This window comes from Tachyglossus aculeatus, chromosome 2 (assembly GCF_015852505.1).
Source record: "Tachyglossus aculeatus isolate mTacAcu1 chromosome 2, mTacAcu1.pri, whole genome shotgun sequence".
In the NCBI taxonomy this organism is placed as follows: Eukaryota; Metazoa; Chordata; class Mammalia; order Monotremata; family Tachyglossidae; genus Tachyglossus; species Tachyglossus aculeatus.
In genome coordinates this window covers 27,261,210-27,274,482 of record NC_052067.1, presented here as the reverse complement: position 1 = coordinate 27,274,482, position 13,273 = coordinate 27,261,210, and the positions used below count along the sequence as shown (strand labels likewise).

Below are 13,273 nucleotides of genomic sequence, written 5' to 3'. Positions count from 1 at the left end.
TGGGAAAGTAAAATAGAGTCTATCAGCTGTGTTTTTAATGACTCTATGTTTTTATTGGTATTTGTTAATCAATCGTATTTATTGAGCGCTTACTTTGTGCAGAGCACTGTACTAAGCGCTTGGGAAGTACAAGTTGGCAACATATAGAGACAGTCCCTACCCAACAGTGGGCTCACAGTCTAAAAGGATCTTAGACTTAGGATGTTAAGCACTTACTATGTTCCAGGCACTGTACTAAGCATTGGCAAAGATACAAGATAATTAGGTTGGACACAGTCCATGTCTCACATGGGGCTCCCAGCTTTAATCCCCATTTTACAGTTTAGTTAACAGGCACAGGGAAGTTAAGTGACTTGCCCAAGGTCACACAACAGACAAGTGAAGGGCCCAGAATTAGAATCCAGGACCTCTGACTCCTAGTCCCATGCTCTTTCTACTAGGCCACACAGCTTCTCAATTCTGTTCATTCATTCATTCAATCGTATTTATTGAGCACTTACTGTGTGCAGAGCACTGTACTAAGCGCTTGGGAAGTACAAGTCGGCAACATCTAGAGATGGCCCCTACCCGACAGCGGGCTCACAGTCTAGAAAGGGGAGACAGACAACAAAACAAAACATATTAACCAAATAAAATGAATAGAATAAATATGTACAAGTAGATAAATAGAGTAATAAATATGTACAGACATATATATAGGTGCTGTGGGTGGTCATTCATTCATTCAATCGTATTTATTGAGCGCTGTTGTATCATGCTTTCCCATGTGCTGAGTGCTGTGCTCGGCACATACGTGCCATTGTGGGAAAGGGGCAGAGGACCTTACTGAGTGAGGGCTCAGATTTGTAATTGATGCAGAAGAGGGGAAATAGGGTTGCATGGTGAGAGATGGGTCAGGGATGACTTTCTGGAGGAGATGTGATTTCAGGGGGACTTTGAAGATGGGGAGAGTGGCGGTGTATGGGAAGCAGCGTGGCTCAGTGGAAAAGAGCACGGGCTTTGGAGTCAGAGGTCATGGGTTCAAATCCCGGCTCTGCCAATTGTCAGCTGTGTGACTTCGGGCAAGTCACTTAATTTCTCTGTGCCTCAGTTACCTCATCTGGAAAATGGGGATGAAGACTGTGAGCCCAATGTGGGACAACCTGATCACCTTGTATCCTCCCCAGCTCTTAGAACATTGCTTTGCACATAGTAAGTGCTTAATAAATGCCATCATTATTATTATTATTATTAATATTATGTGCAGCATGACATAATGGATAGATCGCCGGCTTGGGAGTCAGAAGGCCATGGGTTCTAATCCTGACTCTGCCATTTGGCTGCTGTGTGGCCTTGGGCAAATTACGTTACTTCTCTATGCCTCAGTTACCTCATCTGTAAAATAGGGATTAAGACTGTGAGCCCCATGCGGGACCGGGACTGCATCCAACCTGATTCCTTGTATCCACCCCAGCACTTGGGACAGTGCCTGCCACACAGTAAGCACTTAATAAATACCACAATTATTTAATCTTGGCTCTGCCAGTTGAGCGGTACAAATCAGACTCAGAACATCAGTTAGGAAACATGGAGGTGGAACAAACATTCAAACAGTGTGGTGGTGATAGTACAATAAGTGCAATACTCTAAAGCACATTTTGATCCAAAAAACTTGGCAGATCTTGATTTTCTTTTTTTGAAAATTCAGAGGCTATTGTGTTAGGTCTGACCAGAATTTGGGACTAATATTCTTATGGTCTTAATATTTTTTAAACTATAAAGAGCTTAATGTCTACCTTTGCTCTTCCATACTTAGGGAATGCTGTGGTGTATTTGGACTTAAAAACTTAAGGTGCTCCAAACATTCAGTGAACAGTTCCTGGGAGTAGCAAGATTGTCCGTGTGCCTTTTACTTAACGTAGGGAATTGGAAATTATTCTTTCACGGTGGTTGTGATCAACAGGCTTGGGGTTTGAATTCCAGTAGATCTGCCCTTGTACTTCAAAAACCCAGGTTACACCTGTCTACGTGGTTTGTTTTGTTGTCTGTCTGTCCCCCCCCCCCTTCTAGACTGTGAGCCCACTGTTGGGTAGGGACCGTCTCTAGATGTTGCCGACTTGTACTTCCCAAGTGCTTAGTACAGTGCTCTGCACACAGTAAACGCTCAATAAATACGATTGAATGAATGAGTGGAGGTAGAGGTACGATCCCACACAATCACCAGCCCCGTGAGAAGCGTCCTAACTACGCACCCGGGATTCACAAGCTTTTCAGCTGCAAGCATGGGTCCCATCGCCAGGGCCCACCAGCTGAAGGAAGCAGAGAGAAGCAGCACGGCCTAGCGGAAGGAGCATCGGCCTAGGAGACGGAAGATCTGGGTTCTAATCCCGGCTCCGCCACTTGTCTGCTGTGTGACCTTGGGCAAGTCCCTTAACTTCTCTGTGCCTCAGTTACCTCATCTATAGAATGGGGATTAAAGCCTCCTCCCTCCGACTTCGACTGTGAGCACTGTGTGAGACGGGGCTGTGTCCAACCGGATAATCTTGCATCTTCCCCAGCATTTAGAAGAGTACTTGACCCATAGTAAGAACTCAACAGATATTATTAAAAAAAAAGTCAAATGCACATGAGACACGTGTGTTAGAGTTCTGGCCCTCTGGGTCAGACTGCTGGAAGACCTCTGTTTTACCCAGGGCAGAGGGCTTACCTCTATGCAGTTGGCAGCTTTGCTTTATCCTGGTCTTTAGGCAAATTGCAGGGTGTCACAAGGCATGAGCCGCCACAGTCGTCTAGACTGTGAGCCCACTGTTGGGTAGGGACCGTCTCTATATGTTGCTAACTTGTACTTCCCAAGCGCTTAGTACAGTGCTCTGCACACAGTAAGCGCTCAATAAATACAATTGAATGAATGAATGAATCCATGGGACTCGTGAATTCGAGATCCCGAGACTTACAAAGCCCTTAGCCTACTTAGTAAATGATTTCAAACTCTATCGCTGAATGGCAAAATAGATTTCCAAGAGAAATACCACGTAGAAAACAAAAGGAAAAAGAGAGCAGTTCTTTCGTTCGCATTTTGATTCTTTGAAATGGAATGTTATTTTTCTTTTCCAAAAGATTAGGATTATTTATTTATTTATTTTACTTGTACATATCTATTCAATTTATTTTATTTTGTTAGTATGTTTGGTTTTGTTCTCTGTCTCCCCCTTTTAGACTGTGAGCCCACTGTTGGATAGGGACTGTCTCTATATGTTGCCAATATGTACTTCCCAAGCGCTTAATACAGTGCTCTGCACATAGTAAGCGCTCAATAAATACGATTGATGATGATGATTAGGAATTTAGGCAATCAGAGCACAGATTTTTGGCAAGTTTTTGTATGGTTTATCCAAGTTGATACATGCAGGCCAAATGCTTGTATGTATTCCAGTCACCAGGTAGTTTCAGCTGATTGAGTCAATGAAAGCTGAGCTCAAATGGAAATCTAGTGAGTGATTTTTCTGGTCCACCCTTTTGCTTCCAAAACTTAATACGATATAAATGTGTGTATGCAAATGCCGGCCCCTGAAGCCTGAAGAGTTTGGTTTTCCAGATGAGATTTATTTGTTCTGCTTGTTATGTTGGTATCCTTGAGTAGGGCATGAAGATCTCGTCATGCTAGTGAATGGATTTCATATTTTAGCTGTTGGAGCAGAAAACTCACTCAGACCTGAGTTCAGCTCCTGTGATTTAAGCTGTAGTGGCATGTTGCAGTTGTGCTTCTTCCATAGATAGTAAGCTCCTTGTGGGTAGGGGACATGTCTATCAAGTCTGTTGTATTATATTCTCCCAAGCGCTTAGTACAATGTTCTAACTCAAAGAACACTGTTGATTGATTAGTGATAGTATTTATGTGCTTACTCTGTGCCAAGCACTGTATGTGGCTCAGTGGAAAGAGCACGGGCTTTGGAGTCAGAGTTCATGGGTTCAAATCCCGGCTCTGCCAATTGTCAGCTGTGTGACTTTGGGCAAGTCACTTCACTTCTCTGTGCCTCAGTTACCTCGTCTGTAAAATGGGGATTAAGATTGTAAGCCTCCTGTGAGACAACTTGATCCCCTTGTAACCTTCCTAGCACTTAAAATAGTGCTTTGCACATACAGAAGCAGCGTGGCTCAGTGGAAAGAGCACGGGCTTTGGAGTCAGGGGTCATGGATTCGAATCCCAGCTCTGCCAATTGTCAGCTGTATGACTTTGGGCAAGTCACTTCACTTCTCTGTGCCTCAGTTCCCTCATCTGTAAAATGGGGATTAAGACTGTGAGCCCCTCATGGGGCAACCTGATCTCCTAACCTCCCCAGTGCTTAGAATAGTACTTTGCACATAGTAAGCGCTTAATAAATGCCATTATTATTAATAGTAGTAAGTGCTTAATAAATGCCATTATTATTATTATTAGCCTGGGGGTAGATAAAAGAGCATCAGGTCAGGCACAGTCTGTGTCCCACATGGGGCTCACAGTCATTGGGAAGGAGAACAGGTACTGAATCTCATTTTACAGATGAGGTTACTGAGACCCAGAGAAGTTAAGTGACTCACCCAAGGGCTCACAGCAGGAAAGTGGTGGAGCCAAAATTAGACCTTATGTCCTCTGACTTTCAGGCCATTACAACAGCAGGCTTCTGCCTCATGAGAGTTTCAGCATCAGGTCCACAATTTCCTTCCAGACAAAGGGGCCTCTGCTGCCTTTTAAACAGTGTGTCGCCCCTTTCCTTTTCTTCCCCACCTACTCCCCCAAAGACTAGTTCCGTTCACAGAATACCTGCCGCAAGATCCCCCTTGGAGGTGGCAGCCCCACCCCCTGGCACAATTCAGTTCCACTAAGCGCTCAGTAAATACGATTGAATGAATGAATGAATGATGGCAAGACTGCCGGTGTACTTCCTCTTTCCTGCACTGTTTCTTCCGGCTCACCGGCTTGACATGTAAAGTAGCTTCCAGTGTGATTTTCAATTCCAATTCCAATTCCAGTGTGATTTTCTGTGGGGATTCTTGGTCCTGGAGTCTCAGACCCCTAAAGTCTGAGGACTGAGACCCATCTGTCATTTTTGATGGGAGACTCCATCCATCTACTCTTGGCATGTCGTCCATATGAGCCTCATGGCTCTCTTGAGTGGAACTATAGGATCTGGAATATATGTATATTACCTGTATATATGTATATATGTTTGTACATATTTGTTACTCTATTTGTTATTTTACTTGTACATATCTATTCTATTTATTTTATTAGTATCTTTGGTTTCGTTCTCTGTCTCCCCCTTTTAGACTGTGAGCCCACTGTTGGGTAGGGACTGTCTCTATATGTTGCCAACTTGTACTTCCCAAGCGCTTAGTACAGTGCTCTGCACACAGTAAGCGCTCAGTAAATACGATTGATGATGATGATGATGATGGAAGCTACTTTACATGTCGACCCGGTGAGCCGGAAGAAACAGTGAAGGAAAGAGGAAGTACACCGGCAGCCTTGCCATCATTCATTCATTCATTCAATCGTATTTATTGAGCGCTTACTGTGTGCAGAGCACTGTACTAAGCGCTTGGGAAGTACCAGTCGGCAACAGAGACATCAACCAGTGGTATTTATTGAGGGCTTTACTGAGTATGGAGCACTCTACTGAGAGCTTCAGAAGTTACAGTGGAGTTAGGAAGCACACTGCCTGCCCTTAAGGAGTTTACAATGTAGTTTACAATCTACATTGAAATTGCAGGTTGTGGGAAGCACTAGAATATAAAGTTGTATACCTAAGTACCGTCTGGCCGTGGCAGATGTGGATTCCCAAGTGCTTAGATGATGTAGAAGTGTTGAAGGGGCCGGGAACACGTCTAGACTCCAGACAGTAAGGTCATTGTGGGCAGGAAAAGTGCCTACCAAATCTGTTGTACACTCCCAACTTCTTAGTAAAGTGTTCGGTGCACAGTAAGTGCTCAATAAATATGATAGATTGAAGGGGCAGTAGTGGTGGTTTAGTAATAGTATTTATTAAGCACTTACTGCATGCAGTACTAAACAGACTGTAAGCTCGTTGTGGGCAGGGAATATATCTGCTGTATTGTGCTCTCCCAAGTGCTTAGTACAGTGCCCTGCGTGCTGTAAGTGCTCTATAAATATGATGGACTGATTGGGAAAGAAGACACAGGTGGGAATTAAACATGGTCCGTGTCCCTCAGGGTGCTCAGTGAACACGCAAGAAGACCGCCTGGTGGAGACGTGATTGCAGAAGGGCTTGGAAGTTGGGGACAGAGCCCGCTGTTGGGTAGGGACCGTCTCTATATGTTGCCAACTTGTCCTTCCCAAGCGCTTAGTACAGTGCTCTGCACACAGTAAGCCCTCAATAAATACGATTGAATGAATGAATGAATCTGGCTCAGTGGAAAGAGCATAGGCTTTGGAGTCAGAGGTCATGGGTTCAAATCCCGGCTCCGCCAATCGTCAGCTGTGTGACTTTGGGCAAGTCACTTGACTTCTCTGTGCCTCAGTTACCTCATTTGTAAAATGGGGATTGACTGAACCCCTTGTGGGACAACCTAATCACCTTATAACCTCCCCAGCGCTTAGAACAGTGCTTTGCACATAGTAAGTGCTTAATAAATGCCATCATTATTATCTGCAGGCTACGAAGGGGGAGTAAGTTCCAGGCACAAGGGAGGATGGGAACGAGGGGACAGCAGCTAGAGAGACTTTGAGACCGAGGGTTCCCTTCAGCCAGCCTCTGTCAGTCAATTGGTTGTATTTATTGAGCATTCCTTGTTTGCAGAGCACTGTACTAAATGCCTAGGAGAGTATGATCCCACAGAGTTAGTAGATGCATTCCCTGCCCACAAAGGAGCTTACCATCTGCAGGGGAAGGACGAAGAATCTGCTTTCACTTGGGAGCGGGCGCAGATTGGTTAAACGAGTCGCCTTGGCCCTCTGTCTTTTTCCACCCTGTTTCTGGCCCAGTACCCCCAAATCTCGACCCCACGGCTCCAAAAGCAAACCCGGATCTCCAGAACCGGAGGAACGCATCCCTTCTCTGCTAAGGCGAGGAATGGCACATGTCTCGATTAAACCACCGTGGGGCCTCGGAGCCTGGGTAAACTGGATTTTAAAGACCCTGGTGATTCCGCTGCTGTTTATGGGCCTCTGTGAGCAGCTCATTCCAAAAGTAATGCTACTCAGAGATACGGCAGATTGCGGGGGAGAACACAAATGATTGAAGAAAGGGATCAATTTGTGTGGCAAAAATGGCCCTTTAATTGGATTTCATAGTGTGGTTGGGGTTTGCTGCCGCTAAAGATGTCACCAGGGTGCAGTAGAGCATTGTTCTGCCATATGTGCGGCGGTCGGGCATTCGGGGAAGCGCGGTCCTTAAGCGTGTACATGAGGACACTCGGAGAGGGTGTACGGTAGCAACCCCAAACAGTGTTCCGACAGCACAGTCAGCAAAACTCACCGCTTTCCGTTGGCCTCTCTGTGGAGAGAACGAGCAGGCAATGCCGGGGGAGGGAATGGGGAGACTCGCAAGGCACCTCATCCTCATTTTCTCTTCCGCGTACGCTTGCCTTTTCCCGGTGGCTGCCCGCCTCCTCCTCCTCTTCAATCTCTGTGCTCCTGTAGAACCCACTCATTGTTTTCCATATTCCGAAGTGCTGCTGAAAAACATAGCTCTTTTCAGCTCAACTTCTAACTGCCTTCATTACCAAGCCAAATGGGAAAAAGCTTTCCATTTGCCGCCTTTGGAAGATAATGTAGGAGTCATTTTAGGTCCCATGCCTATGAATCCAGCGACCGGTATAATAAAACACCAGGTTATTTTGTGTTTTATTAACTGCCTCTTCCCTTCAGTTTGCATAATAGTGAGTTAGATTTACATTTTGTTAAGACCGCTGTGCATTATTTTTAATAGAAGGCGCGTCGAACTTCTCTTTCCCAGCACTGTAGCATGATAAAGTAACCTCATATGATGCTGATGAAGATTTCGTTCACACTTGCTGGTTTCATGCAATGTCGTTTTTTCCAGATGGATACCCTATTGTAAAATGATTTCCTGCTTTAGGCTCTGCTTTGTGTAGCTCTATTCCATGCCATCTTTCTATGAACTGGATAAACTGCCTATTAAATTTAATTACAGCCTGAATGACTGCACATCTTGATCTTATTTTTACCCCAGTGTACTGTATTTCACCAAGGTCCTTGAGGAGGAAATAAAATAAATCTGAAGGATGCATACTCACCAAGGGAAAGAAATGTTTCGGGGGTGGAAACAATGGCTGTTAACTTTCAGCCGCTTGGAAGGCATTTTCTTGACTCCCAGATATGCAGGCTTCTCTTGCGGCTTTCACTGCTGTCATTAAGTGCAAGCTGGGTTTTTTGGCTCCCGGGACAGGTTGGAACTGGGAAATTAAAGCTGGGCAAGGCTTAGAGACGTTAGGTCGAAGCCCTGGTTCCAATGACCGAACATGGCCGGAGCTCAGGTGGGCCAGGGGTGTTTGTTTTTGGGGACCTGTTTTCCTCTGCCCTTGGCCTCTTTCCGTCCTTCTCGGGCTAGTGGGATGGATGAGAAGTGACTGACATCTGATTACTTCCAGGCGGTCTCAGGTCACAGCCTCGGGAACAACAAGTTTTTTTTTTCCTTCTTTTATGGCATTTTGTAGGAGCTTACCGTGTGTCAGGCACTGTGCTAGGTGCTGGGGTAGCTACAAACTAATCAGGTTGGACACAGTCCATGTCCCACTTGGGGCTCCCAGTCTTAATCCCCATTTTTAGATGTGGTAACTGAGGCACAGAGAAGTGCAGTAACTTGCCCAAGGTCAAACAGCAGACAAGTGGCAGAGCCGGGATTGGAATTTAGATCCTCTTGGTCTTTCCACTAGGCCACGCTGCTTCTCTTAGCCCTCAGTGCAGTCGAAAGCCACATTTCCACGTGTGCTGGGCCCAAACCCAGGACAGCGACCATTTCAGCCTCTCCTTTTGGGTTTGAGCAACCTTGAAAGCATAACTGTGAGGGCCTTGTACAAGAGTTTAAGTTACTTGGTAAATTGCTAGTTTCTAAAATCAGTCTCTTCCCTCAGGGTCTTGAGATACCAGGAGGAAGTGGCTGCCGAGTTTTGTACACACACACACGCACACACACAACCCTCTCTCTCCCCCTCTTTCTCCCCTTCTCTCTCCCTCTCTCCTTCTCTCTCCCTCCCTCCCCAGGGGTCCTTGCCTCTGGAGCCCAACCTGGAAAACCTTCTCTTCTGCATTCTGTCCTAAAATCCCTCAGGGTCAACTCTGTTAAAATAGCCAGGGGGCTACTTCTCCCCAGTTCACAACCTCCTCTTCTTTTCCCAGTCTTTTCCCATGATTGACTGGGTTCTGAGGGCCGGGAGCTGGGGAAGCCGCCAGCTTCATTCATTCATTCATTCATTCATTCAATCGTATTTATTGAGCGCTTACTGTGTGCAGAGCACTGTACTAAGCACTTGGGAAGTACAAGTTGGCAACATATAGAGACGGTCCCTACCCAACAGCGGGCTCACAGCTTCAGACCCGGTGCTTGAGCCGATGAGCTTTCTGTCTTAGGTGGGCCATGGAGGGATGTGTTCCTCAGGAGGGAATTTTGAACATGTTCTGGCAACTTCTGAATTTCTCCCCCCCCTCCCCCGACCCCATACCTCAATGTGTGGGGCTGCCATAAGTGACCACCATAAGGACATTAGGAGGAAACATCAGGGTTGGGAGATGTGGGTGTTTGTTATTGGTGGCGGCCAGCCTAGATGTGATTTGGGCCCCAACAGTTGGAATAACGTTCAGTATTTGAAACCCGGAGAGTGAAACAGGCCCAAGTGCTTTTGGATTCCTCCAATGACGGGGAAGAAGGGGAGCAGACCACTCTCTCACCAATGTTTCTGGTTGGCATGACATTTTGGGATTAGAGTCCGCTTAGCTAACGACTCCTGGAAACAGTCTAGCATGGGGGTGAGGAAATGATCCCCCTCAGAGCATGAAGGAATTGCAGTGGTTGGGAGAAGTGAGAAAACACTTACTAATAATAGCAGCTTTTCTAATAGGAAAAGCCATGCTTCCTTTGTTTTCCTGGGAATGCGGTGGTATCTAGCTCCTTCTTTCGGCAATCACTGGCACACCAGGGAGAACCGTCTGCCTCCCCCAGGCCCCTGCGAAGGTCCAAGGGAAGCAGCACAAGCAGCTCGTGGAGGTGTGTAAGCTTATTTGTCTTCCGGTCCACATGCCCTTAACAACTATAGGCCACCAAGATCTATTCCTAGTCGAGGCTGGGAACAACCTCCACTGCAACCTTTGAAGAAATGCCTGGAAGGGCAGAACCTTATTAGAAAGCCCATGGAGCAGACAACCTTGCCCATTTGGATGGGGCAATCGGTCTCTTCCCTGAATGGAATAATAATAATAATGGCATTTATTAAGCGCTTACTATGTGCAAAGCACAAGGCGGGGGATTGATGATGTGTTTTCTCCCCCTTCAGAATTCTAGTGCAGATCATCGGGTCCGGCTGGATCTGGGGCTGTGGGACAAATTCAGCGAACTGGCGACCAAGTGCATCATTAAAATTGTGGAATTTGCAAAGCGCCTGCCCGGCTTCACCGGCTTGACCATCGCAGACCAGATCACCCTCCTCAAAGCTGCCTGTCTGGACATCTTGGTACGACCTTTCTGCGCTCTTCGGGGGGGGTGTGGGGAACAGAGCCACCCGAGGCCGGGTCCTTGAAGGGTGTGGATCAGAGTGTTTCTTGGGCAAGGCCAGGAACTGAGGCAGGAATGGAGCGTGGACACACAGGAGACTTTCTGACCCCCCTCCAACCAGGGACTTGGGAGCCATCTCCCGGGGTCCCTTTGGATGGTCCCCAGGAAGGTGAGCCAGTCCAGATGAAAGAGCAGAGTAGGTTGCGACTCTTTTACGTCACTTGGTTATCTGCTCCTCTGTTCCCTGGAAAGGCCGCGGTTCATAGAGAAATGGAAAGAGTGATGTTAATGATAATTATAATTGCAGTATTTGTGAAGCATTTGCTATGCACCAGGTGCTGTACGAAGCACTGCGTTAGATACAGGGTAATCGGGTTGGACACAGTCCCTGTCCCAGCTAGGGCTCACAGTCTTAATCCCAACTTTACAGATGAGGTAACTGAGGCGCAGAGAAGTGGCCATCACCTTAGGTAAATGTGAAGCCTTATGTTCCTGACCAGACTGGAGCGCAGGGATAGGACCCAACTGCTATGAGAGCACCTCTCACTGCCTCCAAACCCCCAGCGGCCCGGCTCCCAAGCGATCCAAGCAGTCGGCCACTACAAGGAACGTGGTTTGGACTGGAGAGGTACAGGTCAGCTCGGCGCCCAGGGCTGGCCATCACCTGGCTCCTCTGCCCTGGGGAGAGGCCAAGGGCCTCACCTCCTTGTTGGTTTGCTCTTCCTCGTCAGTACCACTGAGTGTGGACCAAATTCCAGAGGGAGACAGCATCCAGGACCAGATGACTTCGGCATTGGTCTCAGCCGGGAGTTTATTTCTGAGCATCACTGGCATTGGTCATTGATAATAATTATGGCATGTTAAGCACTTACTATGTTCTAAGCACTGTTCTAAGTGCTGGAGTCGATACAAGTCAATCAGGTTGGACAGTGTTCCTGTTCCACATGGGGCTCACACTCTTACCACCCATTTTTACAGATGAGGTAACCGAGGCTCAGAGAAGTGAAGTGACTAGCCCAAGGCCACATAGCAGACATGTGACGGGATTGGAACCCAGGACTTTCCGACTCTCAGACCCGTGCTCTAGAATCCCTCAAATTTCAAACCAAATTCTTCAGAACGGATTTCCCTGGCAGAAGATGTTTTGCAGGATGCATTTATTTGGGAATCTGAGGGAGGCTGAGATGATTCTCTTGCCCAGAAAAGGGGAAAGCCGGGCTTGCCTTGCCGACCTTGAGATTAGCCTTTCCCTGTCCCCTTCCGGGTGGTTTCCGTTCCTCCCGAATTGCCTCATCATCGTTCGTATCTGGTCTCTCACCGAGACAGAGCCATCTAGGACTAATTGCAGGCCCGTCGTTGTTAGCACTGTTAGGATAAGAGCCAGTTAAGTTCCTCTTATACCAGAAGGCATACAGTAATCTGTTAAGTGTGACATCGTCTACAGCCTGTGCTGCGGCAGCACTGGGGGGAAGAGAACTGATTTATAATCATGAGGTTGAAGGAGTGAACGGTTAATGTCCATTCCTCTCCTCCCCGCAATCCTCAAACCACTGAAACCACCTCTCCAAAGATATTGCACTTCTTAATCATATCCTAGGAGTGCTTGTTGGCGGCAGGTGCCATCCCGACTGCTGGAGAGCCCAAAGCCCTCCTCTTCCAGAAGAAACAAAGTTGTGTTGAACTCGGAGGTTGGTTGTGAGCCACCTTAGGGGCAGTTCCTAACATGGTCCCAGTGGTGCACAATGCTGAGCCTTCCTGTAAGGCAGACCAACCGACCAAACCATTACGGGCGGATATTCCGATATTCCGCTTAGGGCTTCACTAGGAATTTTGAGGCCTCCCGGGCCTTTGATCCAAGAGAGTGAGCGGAATAGAGCACAAGTCTGGGAGTCAGAAGGACCTGGGTCCTAATCCTACCTCTGCCACATGTTTGTTGTGTGACCTTGGACAAGTCACTTAACGTCTCTGTACCTCAGTTATCTCATCTGTAAAATGAGGATTAAGACTGTGAACCCCATGTGGGACAAGGACTGCGTCCAACCTGATTAACTTGTATTTACCCCGGTGCTTAGAACAGTGCTGGCACATAGGAAGCACTTAACAATTACCATTATTATTATTATTATTATGCTTGACCTCAGCTCCAGCACACACACAGGGCAGGTTTTAATAAATACGAGGTCCAGGGCGTGATTAGTATTTGTGAAAGCTTTCAGACGGATTTGTTTCTCAAGAGGGAGGATTTGGGGCCCCCACCGCTCAAGGCGAGGTACATCGCAGGTGATCCGTCGGCCGGAGGAGGGGTCACCACTCCCCGACGTAAACCAACAAAAAGGTGAGGCCCAGTTCAGGCAAGCGTGCAAAATGGCCAAGGGCAGCAGTAGCAGACCAAACGGGACCTGGTTGTGTAATTCAGAACATAATCAGCTGTGGCTGCTTTGAAGAGGCCCCTAACACTGTTCCCAGACATTTATGCCGGGTTTATGTGACTTTTATGGGCTGCTTAAAAGGAAAAAGGAGTAATTGCCATAACAACTGAAGCAACATGTGGTGCATATACTATCTGT

General features: G+C 47.1%; 1 protein-coding gene across 2 annotated transcripts in view; it reads left to right on the top strand.

The window, feature by feature from the left end:
* Nucleotides 1-13,273, top strand: part of RARB (retinoic acid receptor beta) — a 512,522-nt gene that overhangs the window by 488,132 nt on the left and 11,117 nt on the right. For both annotated transcript variants that reach the window (XM_038767604.1, XM_038767612.1), the window contains one exon: nucleotides 10,489-10,665. In XM_038767604.1, coding sequence (XP_038623532.1) covers nucleotides 10,489-10,665 — 177 coding nt within the window. The remainder of the gene's footprint in view (nucleotides 1-10,488; nucleotides 10,666-13,273) is intronic.